A 26,426-nucleotide genomic window follows, 5' to 3' on the forward strand; every position below is an offset into this window, starting at 1 on the left:
GGGGGACCTGAACCAGAACACAAATGGGAGACCTTTCTGTGTGGAGTTTGCATGTTCTCTCCGTGCATGCGTGGGTTTTCTCCGGGGACTCCGGCTTCCTCCCACCGTCCAAAAACATGCTTCATAAGTTAATCCAAATTGTTCCTAAGTGTGAATGGGTGTGTGATATGTGTGACCCTGCAACAGACTGGCAACCTGTCCAGGGTGTCCCCTGCTTTTAGGGGGGGCCAGGATAGGCTCCGGCAGCCCCGTGACCCCAAAAGGGATAAACGGAAGAAGATGAATGAATGAGCTCTTAACAACCAAGCACCGGTCTATATAAAGGACCTTGTAAAGTTAGAAGACGTTTCACCTCTTATCTTGGATAAGAGGTGAAACGTCTTCTAACTTTAAAACCAAGTCCAGATGACATCCCCTAAACCTACTACAATGGAACCAACCTGGATGAATGAGAGTCTTCATAGACATATAAAGGACCTTGTGAAGCTGTACATATCCAGCATGTCGCTGAAGTCATGTGACCAGGGTCTGCTGGGTGTTAAGAGAGCCTGGCTAAAAACTAAGGGTGACAGAGCCTTTGAGCATTAGCTCCATCCCTCTGGAACTCCCTTCCTCTCAGCCTAATATCTGTAGCCTATTGAAATGACTATTGTTGTAAATATTGGGCTATATACTGTACAGCACTTTGTGATTTTTATCTTGAAAGGTGCTATACAAATAAAGTTTATTATTATTATTATTATTATTATAAACAACCACTTCAGCGCAGGGGGTATTCCAGAAAGCACGTTTAAACTACCCTGACCCAACTCAAATTTACATATTTATCTAAATAAATGTCATATTACTCCAATTGAATTAAATGTTTTTCCTTCTTAATTTATTGTACTTCTTGAACTCTCATATGTCTAAGTTTGAGCCTGCAGATATTCTCATTTTTATAACAATAAAATGAAAGAAACAATATGAATTCACAACATGAAACATGTCATTTACCATTTACCACTAACCAGTAGGGGTGCTAAATAAACTCATGATCGTTTCCCTCCCTCTCACTCATGGTACAGAAAGAATTAAACATAACAGGGTAAAATAACTCGGCAATACACAGTAAAACAGCTAAACAGCTAAACAAATTTGGCCAAAAATCCACACTTAAACCCAAATCCGTCCAGACAGGCAAAGGGAATGGTATCCCACAATTCCTTACGGTGTCGATCTAACAGCAGCACCAAAGTTACACCTACTTAATTGAATCAGAAGAATCAGAATCTTTTATTATCATTATGCAGTGCACAATAACATTTTCCAGCAGCTCTTTTCCAACATTCAATTAATTAGAATGAAAGTAAAATAACTGTCTGATAACTGTGTTATTTTTAAGCTGACTTAACAAAAAATAATTGATTTATCTTAACTGAAGAAAATAGTTAAGTTGGATCAAAGTAAAGTTTATTTTTCCAACATCCATATGTGATCTTATCACCCTCTCACGGTAGAAAAAGTATTATCTGAGCTTCTTCATCCACTAAATCATCTTCAAATGGACACGCCATACTGTGTCACCTCTTTGAAAACCAACTAACCTTCAACTAAACCTGCTCCAGACCAGGTTATGTTCAGAGCATGAGTTGCTATAGCAACTTGACATACCCTGAAACATACCTCTGTTTTTGGAACCGAAAGCGGTGGTTGTACACTTCTTTAGCCTCAAACTTACTGTGGGAGCTAGCATAACCTGCATTCTGGAATACCCCCCTGGAGTTATGTATAGTACATGTTGATTTGATCAATGTACATGTTGATTGATATGTGAAGATTTTTGGAACCAACATGTCTGTTTGTATCACTTGAGTATGTGTGTGGACAGGCCCCGCCCCCTTTGACTAACATTTACACCAGACAGTAATGATGAAAATTCTCCAGCATTGTTGCTTAATGATTGTACCCCCCCCCCCCCCCTCTGTAATCATCCTCCAGATTTCCTTAACTCCCCTTTTCACCCTTTCTTCTATGTCCTTACTCCCTGTCTCCAACATCCCTCCCTTCTTTCCTCTTCTTCTTTACTGTCCGGTCCAACAAAAAAGGATGCACATGTAATCAACTGAAATAAAGTTTAGCCTGAAAAATACGGAGTGATATTTCTGCCACCACATTGAACACAAAACTTTCTAAGTCGCAAGTGAAAATATTAAAAATTTGCTTTTCAATTATTTTTTCTTTTGCTTTCAATTTTGTTATTTTGCTTTAAAAAAAAATTTTAATTCAAAAACTTTTTTTGCGTTCGCAAAATGGAAGTTTTCACATGTGTTGTGTCAAATCTCGCTTCTTTCCTATCTTTGATTTTGCTGAGTACTCTGAGCGCGACTTAGTGTGATAAAACTGCCATAGGCAAAAAAGTTTTCGCATGTGTTGTGTGTCATCTCACTTTTTTACTATCTTTGATCTTGCTGAGAAAAGTTTCAGTTTGACGTGAAAAAGCTGCCATCAAACAACCTGCGTTACTGCATTATATAAAAAAAAAAAAAAACGCCCCTCTCACTCTCCGCGGGTGGTTTCTCCTCCAAGCTCGGGTCCTCTACCAGAGGCCTGGGAGCTTGAGGGTCCTGCAGTCTCTTAGCTGTTCCTAGCACTGCGCTTTTCTGGACTGAGAGGTCTGAGGTCTTTCCAGGTATCTGTTTTAGCCACTCCTCCAGCTTGGGGGTTACTGCCCCGAGTGCTCCAATTACCACAGGCCCCACTGTCACCTTCACTTTCCAGGCTTTCTCCAGTTCTTCTCTGATTCCCTGGTATTTCTCCAGTTTCTCATTTTCCTTCTTCCTGAGTTTCCCATCGCTTGGCACTGCCACATCCACCACAACGGCTTTCCTCTGTTCTTTATCCACCACTACAATGTCTGGTTGGTTCGCCATTACCATCCTATCAGTCTGGATCTGGAAGTCCCACAGGATCTTTGCCCTCTCATTCTCTCCCACCTTTGGAGGTGTTTCCCATTTTGATCTTGGGGTCTCCAGTCCATATTCTGCACACATGTTCCTGTATATTATTCCAGCCACTTGATTGTGGCGCTCCATGTATGCTTTCCCTGCCAGCATCTTACATCCTGCAGTTATGTGCTGGATTGTTTCAGGCGCCACTTTGCACAGCCTACACCTTGGGTCTTGTCTGGTGTGGTAGATCTGAGCCTCCATCGCTCTGGTGCTCAGGGCTCCATCTATCTAGTATCTAAATGGACTAGATATATACACACACATATATATATATATATATATATATATATATATATATATATATATATATATATATATATATATATACAGAAAGAAATCTAAGTTTTTCAGAAATGCTAAAAAAAAGAAATTTTCTCAAAAAGAAATAAATATGGGAGAAAACACCATGTCAGGTATATATAAGTCCTGCACTCACACAAATAATCTGTTTGTGCAAAGGTGATTGTCTGTGTCCTAACGTGAACAATAATGGAATGTAGAGAGTGAGACAGACAAAAGAAGGGGAGCGACCGGTCATAAAAAGATCATCAACATAATGCTGAAGCAAAACATGTCAATTAAAATCCACAGTAGATGGAAAGGTGATGCAAAGATGCTAGACAACATTTAAAACAGCAGCAGATTGTCTTTTGACAACAAAATGACAGAGTTGTGGTACAACACTCTCCAGGTGGAAAGGTTTCATTTTAAACAAATGTGAAGGAATTTTCCTGTAATACTTGCTTCAGAGGGGACTCATTTGTACCTGCAGTTTATCCTGTCATATTTTAAATATTTTTAGAGTATTGCTGTCTTCTCTATCTCTCTAACTCCATTACTCACATCATTTCTTTCTCTCCATCTCGGACCAACAATCCCCCTGTGCCTCTTCTCTTTTATGAATATGTTTTGACCTTCACTCGCAACAAGTTCATTTCATAAGACATCCATATTTGTCCACTGTGACAAGATACATGAGCTGGGAATCCATCAGTGTGATGTGTTTTACTATTATTTATTGGCAAAAGAAAAGAGAAACAGGGAGGGCAAGGAAAAATGGTCCAGTCATTCAAAAAACATTTTCTTGTTGTCTTATCAAGTTCAGTGTTTGATTTGTTTTATCCCCAACTAGTGATACATTTTAATCTATCATAAATGTAAATCTCATCATCTGAAAATAATTTAAATACCTAAAATTGTACAAGCGTCTGGCTTATCCCCAAACCTGCATCTTCTACGTGTAAACTCAAAGGCTTCAGCTGCAGCCAAGTATTTTTTTAGACTGGAAGTTTGCAAAAAAGAGTTAAACGGTGATGTGTTGAAAGTGACTCATAATATCCATGACTTGGTTGACATTCCCCTTGCCCTTTTCCTCCTCAGAGTTTTTGAAGGCCACAGCACCTTATCGCCCCCTGTGCCATTTAAGATGCAAACTTTTAACCTTTTTATAGAAAATGCTCCATCATCTGCCTCAGTGCACACAATGCTATCTTTTCAGTGCATCAAAGATGCACTTAAACAAACTTTTCTTTTTCATACTTGAAAGTGCAGCAGGGTGATCTATTGGTTTAACTTTTACACATAGACAAAATGCAATATTTCTAAAACACTTAAACTTTTCCAGTAAACCTGACCAGAATGACTGAGAATCCTGCTGAAGGGCCGAATAAGAACTTTGCCATTCCGGTATGTGTGATCTCATCTCTAGCCACTGTTTTATGTTCTTTGTGTTGATTTTTTTCATAAGTCCAGCTCCCCAAGCCATCTTTTATTTCTATGCAGCACAGTGACAGCCACAGTTCCAATATTTTGATGAAGCATGGAAAATGAGTGCATGTCAGGTAAAATAGCCCCTCTACTGTCAATTCTTGGGTTTTGGCTGAGCTTGATCAGGGCTCCTTTGACGTATGGGGGCTGAGCTTTTTGCCTTAGGGGGCTACCTTTGGTATGAAGTGTCAACATGAAAGGCACAATTTACTGTGGAGTTAGGGCATGATGGAAGGGGGAGTTGAGTTGTCACTGAACACAGTTCCATGCATTTCAATGGAATTCAATTCATGCAGGTATAAAACACCAAGAGATCACTGGCGGCTGTACAGTCAGTTTACTTCACTTATTTCATTGTTACAAAGACATTACAATTTCCTCAAAATAAATAAATAAATACACAAAACATGCAGAGTGTAGATCTTTTAAATATTACATTTTCTCAGATGTTTTCCTCCTAATCAAAACTTCCAGACTAAACATGTGAAAAAAAATAGTTTTAATTATAATAACCGCTGCGATCATCTCCTGCTATCAATTAATGGAGTGCAGCCAAAAATTTAATTACTTTGTTGACTGTCGTTTTGTAGTAAACTGCAAAGAAATTTACCGTATACAGACGCTTTCCAAAAAATTCGAATATTATGGAAAAGTGTATTCAATCCCATAATTCCAAGAAAGAAAAAAACATAGAATATAGATTAAGGGCATAATGTTTAGTTGTTTTTTAGATTTCACATAAGTTGGGCTTCTGGCTCATAAAACTCATGAAAAAAGGAATTAAGAAACATAGAATATTGTGGAGAAGTCTCCCCAAATTTTGCAAGGCATGAAGGTTTTATACTCAGTTTCACCAACTAATCACCTGCTACACTTTAAGCAGCTGCACAGGTTCCACAGAATTCATTTAATTGGTTCAGTTCAGTTCAGTTGTCTCGGTTTGGTTTAATAAAAAGTATTGTGTAGTATTGATAAGCCACAAAAGTTCATAGCTAATGTGTCAGTTACAACTGCCCTTGAGGGTGGGAATGGGCTGTCTGCAGGCAAGAAAAATGGGCAAATACAGTGAAATACAACACGTAAGGCGAAGTAAAATGAAGTAGGTAAGCTGCAGGCTTGTCATTTTCAAAACATTTTATTTTGATTGATTTGATGTGATCAGAATCTCTGTCTTTTTTTTGCAAAAACTGAGAAGTAAAGGGTAATTTCTCTAGAATATTCTAATTTTTTGTGTGATTAATGAACTGGAACCCAAATTTATGTAAAAATAAAACAAATAAATACTTTAAATCGATTAAATAGTGTACACTGAATCTACAGTTACATTTTTGTATGGAATTATGGAAATTAATACACATTTTCAGGATACTTGGAAAGGGTCTGTAGTGATGGCTTTACTTAGCTTCAGCCTAATTTTTGAACATTAAAGTGCACAGTGTTTTATTTCAATCTGATTAACATCGTAGAAAGTTGGGTTTCACATAAAATCATTATCATGTGTTAGCAGGCATTTTCATTATTTAAAAGCTTTTCTGCCTGAAAGTCTTGACCAAAGGTCTTAGAGTGCCTCCGGATTTGATGGCTTATTACAGGCTCTGAGAGCATTTTAGCTTCCTCTCATTCAACATTTTACAATTCAATTTGTCTCTTACTCCCTCTGCTTCATCAGTCACTAATCATAGGTTTGAATATTACAACGGCTGTCCTCTCATGACATGCATTGCCCAGTGCATTCATCTTTCCACACCTCAAATTACTAGACATCCAGAGGCCCCATGTGAAAATTAGTTTGTAGAGTCCTTGCTGCTGTGAAATGTGGTCAAAGAAAATGGTTAATGGCAGAATTCGCAGTGGAAAAAATGTCAAGCAATTTCATGCCAGTGGGTTTACTGTGGAGAGCCAAGCTTATAATTTATTCGGGAGTGTAAGAGGAGCTCTCTTGACAACTGTAGCCATTCCATCTATTCTTCATTGACTTTATTCTAAAGAGAAAAAGAATTGGAGGTTAAAATTTTCATGAAACTGAAATAAAAATAAATCTGAGTACAGGAGTGGATTAAGGAAAGAAAAAAAGAAAAAAAAGAAAATTTCAATATGACTTGAATGCCTTTGTATACTTCGTACATCTAAAAAAATAGAAATCAGAAGAAAAATTGACCTAGATATGTCTTATGATGTTCAAACTTTAAATAACAGAGAATGTAAGCTTAAATCAAGTCAGATTCAAGACAAATACTGCAATAAAGACGGAAGATGATTAAATGAAGGGTTACTGATTTTCTAAAACACAAGAGACGGTCCAAATATTTTAAGGCATTGAGTCACATAAACAATATATCTGTTTAAATGACTTCAGCGGACACAGACAGTTGGAGCCACTTCAAGGAATGAAAAACGTCACCATAAAAATATAGAATGAAAATGCTTGGCACCATCACCAAGTTTAAATATTTAAGAGCTATGGGAACCCATAACAAAGTGTTGGGTGGGTTTTTCCCCTCTTGCTTTGTTCCATTTGTGACAAAAAAAAAACAAGCTTTTGTTCTGCTTTAGCATCACAATATTTACAATATTCACTTAAATAGAATTGTTCTGACATGGAAAAAATAATACTAGTAATTGTATGAAAATGTTTTTTTGGGACATTATTATTAGTCAAGTAGAAAACACTTCTTGCGTGGGGATCATGTGGCATATAAAGCATTCTGAATAGCAGAAAACCAAAACCGTATTACTTCTTCATACAAGAAAAAATGTAAAAGAGGAGCATCCTGTCAATAAAAGCAAAGTAAAATCTATTGTTGTTTATGTCTTTGTTGTGTATAATATATCTCAATCCTTTGCTCCTGCATTTTAATGACATTATTAATTTAAATGGCTTAGATTGATGACCTTCAGATATTGATGGAATTGTTAGTGTACCACTGATAATGGAAGAACAGAACACTTGTCACTGACAAAGCTTCATTATATATAAATCAATAATGAAAAAAAAATAGAAAACCAGATGGAATCGATGTTCAGAAGAATCATTCTGAGAACCCTCGTCCAGCACTCGTTGACCTTTCCAAAGCTTTCGATGGTGTAGATCCCACTATTCAACTCAGTAACCTGCAGCGGACTTAGGGCAAGGCTGCCCAACCTCGGCCTTTGAGATGTTTCCAGCTAAGATGTGTTTAGGCATTAAAAATGAGGAAAACCTGAGTTAGTTAACCAATAAAAAACAGTGCAGAGAAAACAGATCTGGTGGTCATTTAAAATTCAAAAACATCGGTAATTAAAAAAACAACAACCTAGAATTGAAGTTAAAATTATTTAGTGAAAGTCCTTGTTTGTTTCTCTATTCACACTTTGTTTACATAATGAAAAAAAAATCACACAGCGAAACCTGAATTCTTATCATGTGAAAGTTTTAAAAGAGCTTTCAAATTATGAATACTTGGATTGAATATGACTGTTATCATGTGTTTGTCTGGCTTTGACAAACCCTAATGGCAAGACTTTTGTATATGAACTAAGGCAACCAAAACACTGCATAAACATATGACAGAACCACAAGTAAACTTTATAATTCCCATAGGAAAAGAAAGGGTTTGTGAACACTGTTGCAGAGTGCTTATTATTTATAGAAAGCATTAGCACAGCAACAATTTATTGATTACCGCTTGTGTGAAGCTTGTTTGGGGAGAAAACAGCCAAGATAGTTTTTAGTGCACAGAAATTACAAATGCCCTCTAAACGCCATGAGTGTTTATTAATGCATGAGAACTATGAATAAACCCTACCAATTATGCTCTGCTAGACTGACAGATGGTATACACCTTAAAGGACTTCTGAATAAAATAACTCAGTTCAGTGTAAATGCTTCTTGTATTTCCTTCTGTAGTTCTCCAAAACTGGAAATTTAGAAGTTTTATTTTAAATAGATTTGGTTTTTTTTAGCTAGTCAAAAATGTTTTTATCATTTTTGGCAGCAATGACTGGACAATTTAATATAAAATTTGGTCTCTTTTGGGTTTGGACTGTCATAGTTGGCTCTAGCTGCAAACTCTTTGTAATGAAAATAATCGACAGAATGGCACTCTTGCCTCCCAGCCAAAAGGCCCCAGTTCAAATCCTGGCTTCCTCTCACAGTCTAAACCTGCTCCTTTGGTTAATTAATGACTTTATATCAGTGCTTTTCAATCTTTTTTGAGCCAAAGTACACTTTTTCCTTGACAAAAATCCCACGGTACACCAGCAACCAAAGAAGACAAATAAAGAGAAACTCTATTGTCTGTATTGATCTACTGTCCCTCCACAATCTTGAATGCAGGTTTATGTAATATTGAAACACAAAAAAAAGTTGCAGCTGTTTTTCATAAAAGTTGTGTTGGTTTTCAATAATAATTTTCAACTAAATTAGTTAAATTTTTGCCCAGGTAGTTCTTTTTCCTTCCAGTTTATTAAAATGCCAGTCGCACAAACACCAAATGAAATGGCAACGTAATCTGCTCTGGCTTTTGTGTCATGCGTAGACGGTGTGCCGCTTCAGAGGAGGCTTTGGAGCGTGAACAGGACCGGCTGGCTGCTCCACGTGACCGCACCATGTTTCTGAGCAAACCAGGCTGACTCGTAGCTTTGTGTTTGCGGGCAGGGGAGGGTGCTTTGTCATGGTGTGCACATGGGAGGAGGCTCCTGACCGCAGTCCGTCCGGCCGCTCTGAGTGAGCGAGCTGACAGACTCAGGAGAACGGTGTCTCCGAGCAGCTTTGGGACAGTGTACGAGCTTGCGGAGCCGGCTTTTGAATGCAAAAATGCTGCTCCACGCAGTCCTGACAAACTGTGTAAACAATTACATGAATTTGTGTTTCCAGCCGTGTCCAGACACAATAAAGGCTGTTGTTATTCCCACATTTTTATGTGCAGCCAAGATGCACATTGCAGCATTGACCGCACAGAATTTAAGTAAATCCAAAGCTAAATGTTATTGGCCTAATACTAACCCTAATTCCGGGTCTGTCCAACCAAGAATAAAGCACTGGCCGTTGATGTATATAGAAAGTATAAGGGAACAGGCACTTAATAATAATCATAACAACAATAAAAGAACGTTGATTTGTTTGTTTACAAAGCAACTCACTATTTATTCTTCTACGGCAGTTTCCAGTATTTTACATAGTTCTGCGTATGTCCAAATGACTTGTTCTGAACAAAAGTGTTGTTGCGTATATAAACGTTTGTTATAATCAGATAAAGTCTGCTGTTATTCAGGTGACGTCAGACGATGGAGAAAGTGATGAATCCAGGCGTCATATTTCTTGAAATTATTTGGCTCTTTGATTTATTACTGCATGTTGTTTCAGACGGCCGTGATCAAACACTTTTCAAAGTCCTTCATGGTGTTCACAACCAGAACCTTGGACCGGTCCGGTGGACCGAGTGGTTTGACGTAAATCCTGCAGCCTTTAACCCAAGTGTTCTCAATCTGCTTACGCTTCCTGAGAAGCCGTGCATGTTTTGAGATTTCAGCATTCCTTCTGGTCAGATGGTCGTTCAGATAAGCAGCCGAACCTTTCAGGTGTTTCCTTTGGGTCATCAAAGCTAGCTTGTGTTTGTGATTCACAAACCTGATGAGGATCGCTGGTTTATCCGTCTCCTTTCTCCTGGGGAGCAGGTGGCAGGTCTCGATGGTATTGAGATCCAGGGAAATCCCTTTAGATGTGAGAAATGAATGTATTTGCTGTTCCAAAGACACTGCACCGCTCGCCGTGCTTGCTCCTGCTGTCAGTTTCGCTCGAGGCTTGATTGGTACTCCAGTGAGAATGACATTATTCATCCTCACTTGCTGTTCCACATCGTCCAGTCTTTTCTCCAGAATGTCGACCTGGTTTTTTCGTTGCTCGTTTTGAGCCAGAAATCTTCGGAACTCTTCCATCATTTCCCAAAGTGGCGTTAGCTTAGCGGACACTTGGTCCATAAAACTTTTCAGCGTTTCTTGAATAACGTCAAGAGTCTTTTTGAGGTCTTCGTATTCCTGGGTTTTCTTCGGGGGCATGGTCGGCTCTCTTTTTTTTTGAGAAAATCAACTTTTTAAGTAATTTGAAGATAGTTGTATTCGCAGAGAGGCACGCCACGCGTCCTGCTGTGTAACCCGGAACAAAGCATTAATTAACACACTGAAGTTTTACATGTTTTTCTTTTGTCTAAATCATGTTTTATTTAATTTTGGTGATTAAATTGTTTCATTTTGGCTTAAATGTGTCTGATGGCCGCTTTATTGCTGTTTCTTTTATTTTAATAATAATAGTAATAGATTATATTTATCTGGGCTTTTCCAGACGCTCAAAATGCTTACAATGTGTCCATTATTCATTCACTCCTCATGTATACTTGGTGATGGTAGAGGCGTGGCTGCCAGTTCGCAGCTACTGTCCCTCTGACCATCACCGGGACATTCATATGTATTCACACACCAGTGGAGCCACACTGGAGGCAGGGAGGGTAAAGTGTCTTGCCCAAGAGCACAATGACAATTGACTGGGGGGAGCAGGGATTGAACCTTTGACCCTTCGATCATTGGCCTGCTCAACCATTGACCTGCTCCTGAGCCACTGCGCCCGTAAAGTTTATTATTACTTAAATTTAAACTTAAGTTCAAGTTTCTCTATATAGTGAATAAAGTCTGAAATTGAATTTGTCGTTCAAACAGTCATTATTAGAAAAACAGTTCTTTCTTTAATAAAGATGACTTGGACCAAACACTGGAATCTCTGAATGTAGTTACTTTGTTTTCAAACATAAATCTTGACGCAGAAATAAACTGCTCATCTCTGCTTTCATCAAGATGTTTTTCACACTGTTAGATGTTGTGTCTGTTGTGCTTCATGACAGTTAGCAGCAGCGCAGTAAGAGGCACTGTCACGTTAACCCAATGCATCATGGGAGGTGTAGTGAAATGCAGTGGTGTTGAAGCCGGACAGACTCGCGTCTCTGAGCTTCATCCCTTTTTACACTTATTCCCGCAGGAAGCTTCTTGGGGTGTATGGATGATCCGTGATCTGTACGGATCACTAGCCCCGGTTCTGCACAGACGTATGCTGCAGATTCCCCCCCCCTCCCCAGCTGCACAATGAATCGTCATCATTATTTTTTTCAGCTCTATATCACCAACACTTTGTGACACTGTGTAGGAACAATTGTGTAAAACTGAATGTGCACAATAGAGATACATGTGTTTTTTCGGAGATGTAGCAATGTGTCAAACACTTTTTCCAAAATGGAGGAAGAAGTGGAGGTAATGGAGGAGTATAAACACCTCAATGTGAACATGGACAACTGACTGGGCTGGACACACAACAGTGAAGCCGTTTTCAAGAATGTGCAAAGGAGACTGTACCTTTTGAGAAAGCTTTAGTGTTTTTGCAACTGGAGGCTGTATGTTTTTATGAATCTGTAGTGGAGAGTGCAATCACATCTGCAGTAACCTAGGGGTATAGCAGCAGTAGAACAAAGGACCTATAGTGGCTGAACAAACTGATGAAGAAGGCTGTTCTATTCTAGGTTTGGCTCTAATAAACCTTTATGGAAAGCCTTCAGCTGAAGGCACTTTAAAAAAAAAAAAAAACTTGTCATATTTGTCCACTTAATCGCGGTAAAAGTTTGCCTTTAGCCTTTATAAGCAGGCTAAAGTCTGCCTCCATTTTGTATTTACACCTTTTTGAATGTAAAGAGCAAAGACTGTGGGGGTCATTCTGCAAGTACAAGTTTGTAAGCAGTTTGTCTGCCAGTACCGGCAAAATCCCTTTATGCGTCCCACTTAGCTAATGTACTGGTAGCTAACAAAAAAGGACTTGCATTTAATTCAGTGATGTTGTCTTTAGAATGAAAACAGATCTTACATTGGTGCGATATGTAAGACACAAAAATGCACAAAGAAATTCTGACAAGTTATAGATTGTTCCCATAACCAAGCTTGCCTCTTGTTTGGCATGCTCTCCCTCACTGCCTTTGTTCTCAATGATTTCCTTGGTGTCTAATCAATAAGAGACAAAACAGAGTAGGGCAGGGTTGATTGTCCTTGTTCCACCAGGAAAGAAGGAGAGTGCACTGAAAATCAAACAAAACAAAACTAAATTCTAAGTTTATGTGTGTTTCTTACAGGGTTCAAAAGTGATGGTTAATGCGATGAGCAGCAATTTCAATGCTTCATGGCTGCAAAGATATTGACTGAACCAATTGTCCTCAAACATTAGCTATCAGAAGTTTGTTGAACTCAAGTCATTCTTGAATAAATAGTGTTTACTCATAAACCGATCTGGTCTTACTTTTGAGCAATCAAGTTTCTCTTATTATAGAAGGTCTTTACATGTGTCTACAAGCCCAAAAGAATCCTGGAACCAATAGGAGATCTTTATTGCAGTCTCAACCTTCTTGCCACTGAAGACCAGCCCACAGCACATAAAGCTACTGCATGTCAAGCCACATCAGGCAATCCTTCTGCAAGGATGTAGCACCATTCTCTTTCTGTGTCCCTGATGAAACTCCCCTTTTAGTCATCCCTGAATGACTGTGACTCCTCTTTTTGTTTAATTTGGATAACAGTTACTGTCACATCAGATTTCCTTTTTCAATTCTCCAAAGCTGTTTCTGTCAATTGCTCTTCATTTAATCCATGGTTTTAAATTTGCTTTTTAAATTCAGTTCTCACCCATAAATCCTTTCTTTTTGAGACCACAAATACGAAAGTAAAACTAAAAAAAATTGGATGAAAGGAAACTTTAAGGAGGCTATTTAAATGTATTAAGACAATTCAACAATAACTAACTCTTTTTCCAATTCTATTTCATATTAAAATGCACACGAGTCAATGTATCCCCATTAATTGCCTGAAAAAAATTACTAAAGATTTTTTTTTTGCTCTGTCTTCATATTTAGATAAATCAGACAATAAAAACTTAATTAATAAGTAATAATTAATGTAATAAATCAACCCTCCATATATATATATATATATATATATATATATATATATATATATATATATATATATATATATATATATATATATATATATATATATATATATATATATATATACACACACACACCGTATTTTCCGGACTATAAGTCGCCCTTTTTTTCATAGTTTGGCAAGGGGTGCGACTCATACTCCGCAGCGACTTATATGAGAAATAAATTGAAATAAATACATTGTTAACCCTCCTGTTATGTTCATTTGTGAGGAACAGAGATGATGTTCCTGGGTCAATTTGATGTATGAGGTATGTTAAGTGTTAAGAGTATGTTAAGTGACTCAGAGAATCAGCAAACTTTTTTTTTACAGTAAGATCTTGAAGGCTAACAACATAATATTCTATTTTCCAATGATTTCATAGATTCAGAAATGCGATAAAATGACAACTGTTTCTACAAATACAGGATGAAAACAGAGAATTAGTTGGCCAATGATGCTTCATGAAAAGAATAAATAAATAATTATGAGAGAATTACTGTGAAATTATGAGATAAACAGTCTGCTATGATTGTGTCATATGAAGTTGTGAAAGTTATTAGTTCTTGGTCACAGATTTTGTCAAATAAATTTCCTGTCAAAATGCGACTTATAGTCCAGTGCGACTTATCTGTGTTTTTTTCTACTTTAAAATGCATTTTTGGGCTTGTGCGACTTATACTCCGGTGCGACTTATAGTCCGGAAAATACGGTATATATATATATATATATATGTCTGTGTGTGTGTGTGTGTGTGAGTATGTATATACGCTGAAACCAGGGTCCGATTCTCAGGGGTGGAATTACCCATTAATGGGGCAAAATTGCCATAACAACAGTTGTAACAAGGTTCTGTTGGAATGCCACTACACAAGTAATCCTACTCAGAGGTTACATGCAGAGAATGTGATGTGAACGGATGCTTCAAAACTCACAATCGGGGCTAACTGCCGTGCCAAGCCACTAGTAGCTCAATGTTCCAACATCCACAAACAGCAACTCCTATCAGAACTTGAGACTGAAGCGGTACAACACAAATGCCACACCACAAAAGTGCCAGAACACCAGGTCAGAGAGTAGGCTGTACCGCACTCTCACCCTGCGCTTGGAAACACAGCCCCAATAAATACAGATACGCCGAGCAATGCAGCAATTGACCTAAAAGATAGGATCATGTCTAGAATGAACTCCAGGCATCTCCAAACACCGGCCACAATGGTTAAGTGATGTACCGCCTGAAAGTCTCCTGGAAGCCGTGAATGAAGAATTGAGGGCAATTCCTACCACAACAATCACAGAAACCAATGAACTGGTTTACAGTGATCCCTCGCTATAACGCGGTTTACTTTTCACGGTTTCGCTACTTCACGGATTTGCATCGTGCATTGTGTTCTGCAATCTGATTGGCTAAAAAGTCACTCCGCTTCTTCTCTACCTGTGCGTCAATAATGTTGCAGTTTAATTTGTACACGTACGTAAAACAGCTTGCCAAATTTACATTACGTACGTGCAAATTCTCTAGCAATTTCGAGTTTCTCTAAAACCCATAGAAAAAAGAGCGACAACAACTGCCTATCACTATGTTCTTCCCCAGAACAAACACAGCTGCACCGCGGGCTTCAAAAGAAGAAAACACTGCAGAGCGGAGTCAGGATGCAGCGACTCAGTCTGAAGAGCAGTGAACTACACCTGAGTCACTATTTGTCCCACTGTACTTTGTATTTTTTTCATAATCATTTTAAATTTTCTCCCGTTTAATCCAATTACTCGGGTCGCGGTGGGCGGGGCTAATCTCCGCAATTTGAAGCCTTCTGTTCACATTGATGATTCAAATTATTATTTGACAGTACAGTACAGAAGTTATTGTTGAAAAAAACGTTTCTCAGAGTACTTTTATTTGTGAAGCAAATGCTTGAGCCTGTAAACTGGTTTGTTCTTTCTTTTCAATGTATAATAGAGTATTTAATTGTATAATAATTGTAAGAAAAAATAAAGGTTTCTACTTCACGGATTTTGCCTATCACGGGTTCTTTTTGGAAAGTAACCCCTTTGAAAAACAAGGGTTTACTGTACACTACAAAGAGGTATGAGAAAGCAAATACCCGAAAGATACAGCCAGATGCCCATACCTGAAGGACTGAAAACTGCCAAACAAAGGATCCTGGCCTTGTGCAAGCGCCTAAAGAGGTACACAAGAGACAATGAAGCCAGACGGATAAACAGGCTGTTCGCAACTCCACCTGCAAAAGTATACGCTCAGTGGCAGGGTCAAAACAACAGGACAGACCCACCAAGGCTGGAAACTGAACAGTACTGGAAAAAAATATGGGAGAAAGAGACAGCACATAACAGCAATGCCCAGTGGCTGGTCTCTCTGAGAAAAGAACATAGCAACCTCCCTGAACAGAATCCAGTAACCATGACAGTGGCACACATCCAAGAAAGAGCTTCAGGTATGAAGAACTGGACAGCACCGGGCCCTGACATCATACTTGTCCACTGGCTAAAGAAACTCACCGCACTCCACGAGCGCCTGGCAGCACAAGTGAACCAGCTGCTAAGAGAAAACATTCCTAATCCAGAAGGATCCCTCAAAGGGTGCAGTCCCGTCCAACTACCGACCAATAACCTGTCTCTCCACAACATGGAAGCTTATGTCAGTCACCATTGGAACCAAGATAAATAGGCACATGGATCAATACATGAGCAACACACAGAAGGGCATTGGTAGAGACCCCAGAGGAGCCAAACACCAACTCCTGGTTGACAGAACAGTCACTCAGAACTGCAGGTCACGACAGACCAACCTGTGCACAGCCTGGATCGATTACAAGAAAGCCTATGACTCAATGCCACACATGTGGATCACTGAATGCTTGGAGCTGTACAACATCAACAGGACTCTAAGAGCCTTCATAGGAAACTTGATACACAGTAACCCCCAAGCTGGAGGAGTGGCTACAGCAGATACTTGGAAAGACCTCAGACCTCTCAGACCAGAAAAGCGCAGTGCTAGGAACAGCTAAGATACTGCAAAGAACTCTCAAGCTCCCAGGCCTCTGGTAGAGGACCTGAGCTTGGGTGAGAAACCACCTGCAGAGGGGGTCTTTTTTATATATAAATGCATATATATATAAGACATAACTGTTAAAATCTTGAACAGTTTTCCTGTCTGCCTAGGACATAACAAAGAACTCATTCTCAATATTCTTGTACTCTAGTCAGCAGCTGAAAACCATTTGTTTCAAAAGTCTTGACCGAATGCAGCATCAGTTTCCATTAAGGCCCTTTACATATTTGGATTTGATGAGCACTTAAAAAATCAATACATGTTCTGTACAGTAATTTTTCAATTAAGCTTCTGCATGCAACCACTTAAAGATTCAAAACTGTGAGAGAAATTCAATAAGAGTTGGTTTGTTTGATCCTATTTTCCAACTTTAAATGTTAACTTCATTTTACACACAAAAAAACAATAGGTGAGAGTCATATGTTCAGGTCAGCTGGCAATTTAAAATAAGGGAATCTCTAATCATTTTGCAGTCCAACTTTCAGATTACTTTTTAGTAGCTTTTAAACTTTACAAATTCATCTCAGCTACTACAATTACTGACTTGATGGCATCCTAGAATTCAGTACTTTGCTGTTTTATGACAGAAAGACATTTCATCAATTCTGAAGTTTAACAGGAGTCAACATCTTAACTTTTTTAAGGGGAGCTGAGATCAGGGTGGGACAAATGCCCCGCAGTGTGCCCCAAGCTCACTGACCATACTTTCTGCATTTGTGCAAGGGCAGAAAGAGGGTAATGTTCACCCAGTTTCCCAGTGCCTATGTATAACATTTTTTCATAATCACTATAAATAAATCCAATAAAACATTTTTATCTGAATTTGATAGCTTCAATATTTTGGTCATTCGTATATTTTATTAAGTTATGATAGGTTTTCACAAGGTCACTCTTTTGCTGGTCTTCTGGACTGAAACACAAATTTAGCCCACAAAAACAAAACACTGGACATAGCCTGTGTTAAAAAAACAAAAAAAAATTGATCTGCTTAAGTATCCCAAGGAATCTGCTGGTCCAGGGTTCACCAGTCCTGATACTACCCTGAACCTACAAAGCATATGTTCCAAATTGTTTTAAAGTCATACAGTACTGGGTGCCATTTAAATGGATCAGGTGGAGAATCTGGATGGGAGCATTAGTTTAGGGCACATGTGTCAAACTCAAGGCCCGCGGGCCAAATGCGGTAAAATAAAAGTTTTTAATTTCTTAAAATAAAATTAAAAATAAAAATGGGTGTGTCTTTATTCATATCTAGGGGGGAATTGAACTTGAATTATCGGATTGGGCAACTATACATTAGGACTTAAACTCTAGCCGCGGTTACATGGGCAGAATATCTTGATCGGATCAATGGTCGGGTTAAAATTCACCCATGCACAGTGGATCAGAAAACCTTTTTCCGATTAGAACAAACGTTCCCATGGCTCACACTTTCGGTCGGAAGGAATCATTTGGGCATGCGCAGTAGTGTTGAAAACTCCCGGATGAGGAAATAGGTCCCATTCTAAACAAACAGCTGCCACACACATTTATTTTATGCAGCAGCTCTGTAATATATGAGACGATCTTCCAAACGTGCTTTTATTAATGTCATGAATAGTATGAAGCATCTGTTCGCTCATCGTTTTATTTAATCCGTGTGATCAGTGCTGGAAGAAGGGTTCGGACAGGCTATAAACACAGGCTACAACATTAGCCTGATGGACACAAAATCCAGGACCATAAAACCCTGCAATCTGCATCTTGGCTGAACGTAAATGTCTGGGAATAACAGGAGGACTGAGCGACATTTATTTCTGCTTCCCCAAACTCGCTGCGTGAGCTGACGGCTCTCCTGAGTCCTGCAGCCGCTAACCGCAGTCTGAATTCTCCCACACATAACAAAAAAGAAACACGCACACCGAACAAGCATCCTCCCTCCTCTCAGACACGAAGTTATTAATCCGGCTGCTCTGCTCACTCGGGTGCCAGTGGACAGAGTGAGCGTGGGGGGGCACGAAGCGCTCCTTCCCCGCATCTCCCTCGTGAGGGGTGTAAGAGAGGGAAGAGCCAGCGGGGTGAGAGCGGAGCGGCGCTTTTCACGGGGCCTCCGCAGAGCAGCTGGTCGGTCCCGTATGAGCTCCAAAGCTGTCTCTCAGCGAAACACCGTCTATGCGTGACGTAAACCAGAGCAGCAGTGACACATGATCGGACTGACCGTTTACATGCTCCACGATCGGATAAACGATCGGTATAACCCACCTATCTCGATCGGAAAGAAATTCTGATCCGAACGAGTCTGACCGGGGCAGAGTATTCCGAATGGCGTGTTTACATGACGCATTTTCTTTCCGATCAGGCGTTCTTTCCGATTACTTTTGCCCATGTAAACGCGGCTACTGTCCATATAACCTAACCTGACAGAATCAAATTTAAAAGGATTTATGCTAGAGTAACAAGCAAACATATGTTTTCTATGCAACTGTAATTGTCACTTTAAAAAATTAGAATAAATAAATAATGACTTATTTAACATCAAGGAGTAGTTACGTTTATTTTCATTCCATTTAGGTACATGTATAAGTTATATCTGGCCCTGTGAGGACAACCACTATGTTGATATGTCCCTCGGTGAAAATGAGCTTGACACCCCTAAACTTCAGGGGTAATAAAGGAAGACTAAGTAAATTATTTTCTTCTAGACTGTCTCAAGCGACCAGAATAGAGGTAAAGAACCTTTTAACTAAAAATGTTATTATTTATATGAAGATTATGGTAATGCTAGAACCGTAAAAAGAGCACAAAACCAACATTTTAACTTTAAGAATTAAATATGGTCAAAGCGATGATTATGAATGCCCTTGGGTTGTGTGTGGACCATGAGAGCCAAAGTGAAAAATGTCCATGTTCCTTGCTGAAAAAAAATTAACACATTGTAATTGCGTTGAAGTGGAAAAACAATCAAGAACCCTATCCATGAGGCACTGTTTCAGAATAAATATTATCTAGAGTTTAGAATAAAAAAAAAACAATGGCATCTATTTGTGACTTACTGCATTTCTTTTCTCCATTCCATGCCCCTTGATAGTGTTTGAGCTCGTTAACCTTAAATAAATTTTATTCTGATTTATTTTATTTGCTCTTGCCTACTATTTATGAACAGGGTGAAGGATTATCTGATTGAAGCAACAGCACGAACAAACACTTAGATGTCAGAAAAACAAATCTGTTGCTATTAAATCAACACTTTCTCTGTTGGGATCCACATCTACCTCCTGTGTCTAAATGAAGAAAGTTTTCCAATGGCGGCTTTGACACAGCAGAAAATCTTACAGATACATCAGCGTTTTAGTGTTAAATCATTTCCCAACTATAGGAAGAAACTGCAGCGTTGTTAGTGTTTTTACACTGTGATAGTCTGCTAAATGTGGTTGAGTTTGCTGTCATACACTCCTGTCTTAATAGCACATCTCTGACGTGGATTAAATAGCTTAAAATAAATCACATCTCTCACTTTCAGTTGTTGATAAGCACCTTTGCCCCTTCACTAAACCTTGGTTACAAAAAAACATTTTCCAGATTTTTCAAGACATGGACGATTTTGGATTTGTACTGTGAGTCATAACTCTTTTTTTTTTGTCTCATCTGCTTTTCTTAAGCCTTTCAGAGTAAACTATATCCATGTATATGATAATATATTGCCTTCGGCACACTGGCACACACTCGTTTTCGTGGATTGGGTGGGGCTGGTGCTCAAAGAGCAAGTCTGAGAAGAATGCTTGGTTGGATCAAGTTGATAGTTGATTTTGCATGATATAGGCCCTATAAGTCCAATGAATAGTTCTGAGTTAGTTGTTGAATGCACCTTGTTTGCAAATTCTACCAGGGTTAAATCTAAAACAAATGAAGTCCTTTGTTTTTGAGTGGACAAGAGTGAGATTGTTTGGTCCTCCTGAAGAAAAGGAGAGGAAGCAAATCCAGAAACTCTGGTCCAGACCAAAGAATGGCACCAAATGGTCAACTCAAGTGCTCCCAACTTCCTATCTTCTTGATACTCTTCAAGATCCTCCTTGTTACCTTTTTCTGTTTTCCATAAATAATCCATCCAATTAGAGTCCTTTCCCATGCCCCTGAGTTTTCGAGAGGACTGTTCTCTGTAGTTTTCTATAACTTTCCCAGATAGAAAGAAAGGGAGATAGTTCAAAAGGAAAGGGAAACAGAGAACAAAAAAGAAGAGCACAATTCTTCCATCATGCCCTTCTTTGACTAAAGGCTAACTCTCTCTGAGGGGCTCTGACCTCAGGGCTTGGAGAGAAGACAAAGGGGTCGATTGACAGGGATAAGATGATGAAAGAGTGGATATAGATGAGGAAATATTGACTGATTGACTCATGAAGAGCATTCCTCTCTGGTGTGTACATAGTCAGTGGAGAAGGTCTCTGAAAAAAACGTAGTGTTCTGTGTCAGCGCATGAATGTACTCTTTGACGCTGTTCAGGGTTTTATCAAGGTAATATTTGCTGTTGCATTCATAAATAAAGAGATTCCATATTCAATAATAGCTTGGCTAAGCAAGCAATTAGAATATTCTAAATGATATCATCTTTTTTCAGCTTTCATAACAAAAAAGAAATGAACAAAATTTAAACCAAAATCTAAAAAGAAAACAAAATATTTCCCGAAAAATAAAGTGAACTGGCACCAGTGTTCCCCATTATCATAATCAGGGAATATCAGGTATGTGGATGGGTGGATGTTGATAGATTACAAAATGTTACTGACAAAGTGTCAAACACCAGAAGTTATTATGAGAGCAAAAATAGAGAGATCAATGAAATCAGTTCATCAAATCAAAGAAGAAGAAAAAGGTTCAACTTTTTTAATTTTTAATGATTTAAAAGAAAACCTGTTCAAAACCAGTCTCTCTTCAAATAATTTAGGATTATAGAGATTAGAAAAATAGCAACAGGTAAATCAGCCAGCCAGAGGTCAAAACAATTGATCCATGTGTTGTATTTACCCCTAAAGAGTGTCTTTTGTTCTAAATCCAAACCTTTAATTACACTTCTTTTATCCTCCGGAATTGAAGTGTGGAGGTTAATTTTCTGCATTTATAGTCTAGTGCAGATGCACACGATGTCTAAAACAACAGATTGTCGCATTAAGACGACAAACGGGAATGTTTTGCTGCAGCAAACAGATTGTTGATTTGATGAATATTTAACTATGCTTAAATACTTGATATAAATGACCCCACTTGATCTGCTTATGTCATTAGAATATGTAGCAGGACACACTTTATTACCCTTGTGATCAAAATGGGCAGAATATCTTTCTTAGCTACAAGTTGACCTGAAAATAAAAAAGTCACTCAACCATTAAAGGGCCTCTGATTCATCAGTAAAGTGACATTTAGACCGTCACAGCTCCAATACAGTTCCATCACTAAACCTTTGCACCGCGTCTTTATTCACTCCCTGTTTGACTTCAGTGGGATCCATACGTCAGTCACTATGGTTAATGTTTCTATGAGATCTTGAACCAAGCTGCATGAAAATGTGGTAGAAGCAACGTCTGTCCGAGCGGGTGAGGCAGAGGAGTGTGAGCGCAGCTTTCGCAGGTCAATGACCCCAGAACTTTTGAAAACAACCGTTTTCTACCGGGGACTTTTGGGCAAACCACGTCCATTTCTTTTACACATCAGTAGCTCACTTCTCCACTCAGCTCCCTGTGCTGCACCCTTACTGTTTGTCTCATAGGTTTATCCACATTTCATTGACTGCAAGTCCTGATGCATTTATAGAACTTTTGTGTTTTCATTGTATGCACAGTTTCTTCAGAAAACACTATGTGGTAAAAAATAAAAGTACTTTGCTGTAATGACAGGTTATTTGCAATCTAAATTGCTGGTCCATAACTTTTTTCTTTGTTTCCCGCGATTTCTGAAAAAAAGGAGATGATAAGGAAAAAATTCAATGTTCTTTTTTTTGTTATCCCTTCCTTACTTTCTCTGACACCAACCCTTAAAGATGTTTCATTACTTTTTCATGAATTGAAACCCAACCATTATTTGTCTACCTTATCTTCAATGCGTACCATTCAAGTGCCAAAAAGACACCCAGAAAAAAGTGGTGGAGGTAAAGAAAGAAATAGATGAGAGAAAAAAATCCAAACAGTAACTATAAGAAACAGATTCAGCAACTCCTGTGTAAACTGTGCAGCTTAAAAAGATATAGCAACAGAAGAGAAAAAGCTTTTTTGTGCCATGTTTTATTATGTGATGCGTGAAACAGGCTTCACTGTTATGTTTAAACCACCTTAGTGAGACACAGTTTTAATTATCATATGGTTCCTTAGTATTTAATTGGCAATCATAAATAATTATTTCAAAGTAAAGGTTTCTGAAGCATGTTATCACCTATTCTATCACTGCTGTGTTTCTACAGCTTCATTAACCTTTCATGTGATGTAGTGAAGAGGGCCAGACAGTCTGCTGGCTTCATTTAATGGAAATACCTTCTGCATGCATGCTTTTGTTCCTGAACAAGACAACACAAAGCTTTTCTGAACATCAGAGCAAAACACGGTTGGATATCTATCTCAACATTTCCTTTTCAGATTGCATTTTGTCTGTATACATGTACCGGTATGCCAATCCGATGAATCACAACGACACAACACGTAATGACTTTTGAAGAAAAATGTTTTCTTCAGCCACAGGTGCGATCTGGGAAAGTATTGCCTCTTCAAGGCAACATTTCATTTATTTACTTATTTATTGAACCCTACATGGATCTGCACACATACGCACACAGACATAACCCTATTTAAAGGCCCTGTCACACAGCCACCACGTACAGTTTGTGCATTTTCCATGTATGAAATTTCTGTCTTTGGTGATACATGTGTGATATCCGTGATTCAGAAGTGTTTCATGCATTCGTTATTCGTCGATGTCCAAAGATGTCAGTCGAGGGTTTCGGCCGACGAGTCTTTACGTAAATTCAGTCTTGAGCTGTTCAAAACTTTTAATTGGTAAAGAATTACGCGAAAGTTCCATAGTTTATATACAATTATTACATAAATCTTACGCAATTGCGAGATGCATGTGCAGATTTGTGGTTTTCCACAAACTTTCTAGGTATTTTTCACGCATTTACCACTTTAATATGGGGTATTTGGCGCACATATGGCGTTCAAAATACGTAACTGGCACACAAATCACTAATGAATTTCATATTAACAGTGTTATATTCTCGTACAGTTCATGTTCCATGTTGATTTACATGTTCTTTGCGTGGTTCTCGTACTTCTCCTGTGGTTTTAAGGTGGTCCATGCGTGATACATCTGTGAAAATTTCAAGTACAGACCACAACATTTCTCACTTTCTCCGCGTAGATTCACGCATGACCAGTTTTCCTCTGTGCAATGTGGGAAAAAATGTACGTAGTGACTGTGTGACATCCTTACATCACTGCACAAGTCCATAGATGTTATGAGATGTGTACAAACTTATATTTATTGATTAAATAATTAAATGTATCAATAAATATAACAATAGAAAGAAAAGTCATCATGGATTTAAAGGAGTTGTTTTAGGTTTGTGAAAAGCTACTTAACTGAAAGAAAAACTGTTTTCCAGCTTGATGACTTATTATCAGATGCAAAGCAAATTGTAAGTGTTGTCAATTCTGGATTTATTATTCAACAAAAATGTAAACATTCAATGTATTATAACTGTTAAAACTCATTTGATTTGGTGGTAGTATAAATATACTTTATTATACAGAAATTTATAGGGAATGAATTGTTGTGGCAAATACAGAGAATGGATTACAATCAATTATCGCTAAACTACACAATACTTTATATCTAAATTAAGAAAGATAAATGTTTTTTTCCCCCCCAGTTAATTATTTATTTCTAAATAAAACCCAAGAAGCATCAATTATTAGAATCATGAAAGTAAGTTTATGCTAAATTGGTGGTGGCGCACCAACAGTTGCCAGAGTAACAGAGAAAGGCAAGAATGTTAAAAACTTTAAATGTATGGATTCTGAATGTACAATCTCTAGAGTAAGTTGACATGATGAAATGAAGAAAGTTTTAAATCCTGTGTGTTCAAGAGTCCAGATGGAAAGGGAGCAAGGCTTATAGATTTGGAGCAGGTTGAAGCTGTTTTATCATGGTGTGGATGGTGAGAAGAATGCAGAAGACATGATCCAGAAGGAGGAATTAGCTAAGAATGTCGTGAAAGCAAAGAGAGTATCAGATATAGGGTGATGAGTGCAGCTGGAGGTTGAAAGTTTGATTTTGAATGCTGTCTGTGATTCTGTCCCACAGGAAGGATGCGAACTAAAGGAGAAGGAGAGATTCTGGAAGGAGATGAATGAGGTGATCCAGGTTATCCCTGGAAGGGAGAGAGCAATGATTGGGTCAGAATTTTAAAAGACATGTGGATGAGGAAAACCTGAGGTGACACGGAAGTGATGGGTAGGCTGGTGTTCAGGCCAGAAAGGCAGAAGAACAGATGGTGCTGAACTTTGCCAAAATAATGAAAATGGCAGTGCTGAAGACAAATTTCCAGAAACAAAAAGGAGCATAGGGACTACATTTTTGGTCGGTTGATACAGTTTAAGCGCATTTTATGTAGTTTATACACAATTATTATGTAAATCTTGTACAATTGTGCGTGATTTTTGCAAGATGTGTACACAAACTTGTGGCCTTTCAAAACCGTTCCACGTATGTCTAATGGACTTTTCACGCGTGTACCACTAATGTATAACTTTTATGTCATATGGCAATATGTGCAAAATGTACGTATAGTGGCTATGTTCCTGACGTTTTTCTAATAGTGACACCATTTCTTGGCAATTTTTAGTTTGATGTTATGTTCTTATTTTTTAGAAAACAAAAACTACGGGACTGCATGATGACTTGAGTTTCAAAGGTATGGTAAAAACGTAAAGACACGTCCAGTGCGCAGATGTGGAAGAAATTGTACAACTTTATGCTGATTAAATGTTTTTGATTACTTACTTGAGGTCTTGGAAAGGTTTTGCTCTTACATGTGAAGTCTCTACAGAATGACTGAACACCACTCCTTCATTCCCTGCAGGGAGAGAAAACCCAATTAGAGGAAGAAACGAGAACACTGTAATCTCTAGAGGGAGACAGAAAAACCTGGATCATGCAGTATTATTCTGTCCTGGAAGACATTAAAAACGCATAAAACAGAGCTCCTTTGCCTGTCATATAAAACGATTGCGTTACATAACAGCATGTTGTTACAGTCTTAGCACCGCAGAAACAAATGGTATGTTTTTTTGCTCGTGAGACTTATTCATTCATTTTTTTTATTAAAGTGTTTACTTGTCTAAATTAATGTTCCTTTTGATAGAAAAACGCTGACTATAATAAAGTGACGCGTTTAGCCCCCCAAGTTTAGCAGTCATCTCTGCAGCTGTGAACAGATGCTTGGCCTCGTCTCTAACTGAGACTGCAGCGATTGAAATCGCAGCACTGCTACACATTTAATACTGCATGAGGCGATGTTACTCATTGGGAGGGCTGCGCAATAAAGGCTTTTCAAAAACACCAAGTTTTATTCTAGAGGACTCTGAAAA

General features: G+C 38.4%; 1 protein-coding gene across 1 annotated transcript in view; it reads right to left on the reverse strand.

The window, feature by feature from the left end:
* Window positions 1-26,426, reverse strand: part of LOC101162429 (zeta-sarcoglycan) — a 450,051-nt gene that overhangs the window by 30,932 nt on the left and 392,693 nt on the right. The window contains exon 6 of the mRNA XM_023960554.2: window positions 25,840-25,912. Within this exon, the coding sequence (XP_023816322.1) occupies window positions 25,840-25,912 (73 nt within the window). The remainder of the gene's footprint in view (window positions 1-25,839; window positions 25,913-26,426) is intronic.

This window comes from Oryzias latipes, chromosome 1 (assembly GCF_053564925.1).
Source record: "Oryzias latipes strain Hd-rR chromosome 1, Olatipes_Hd-rR_3.1".
NCBI lineage: Eukaryota > Metazoa > Chordata > Actinopteri > Beloniformes > Adrianichthyidae > Oryzias > Oryzias latipes.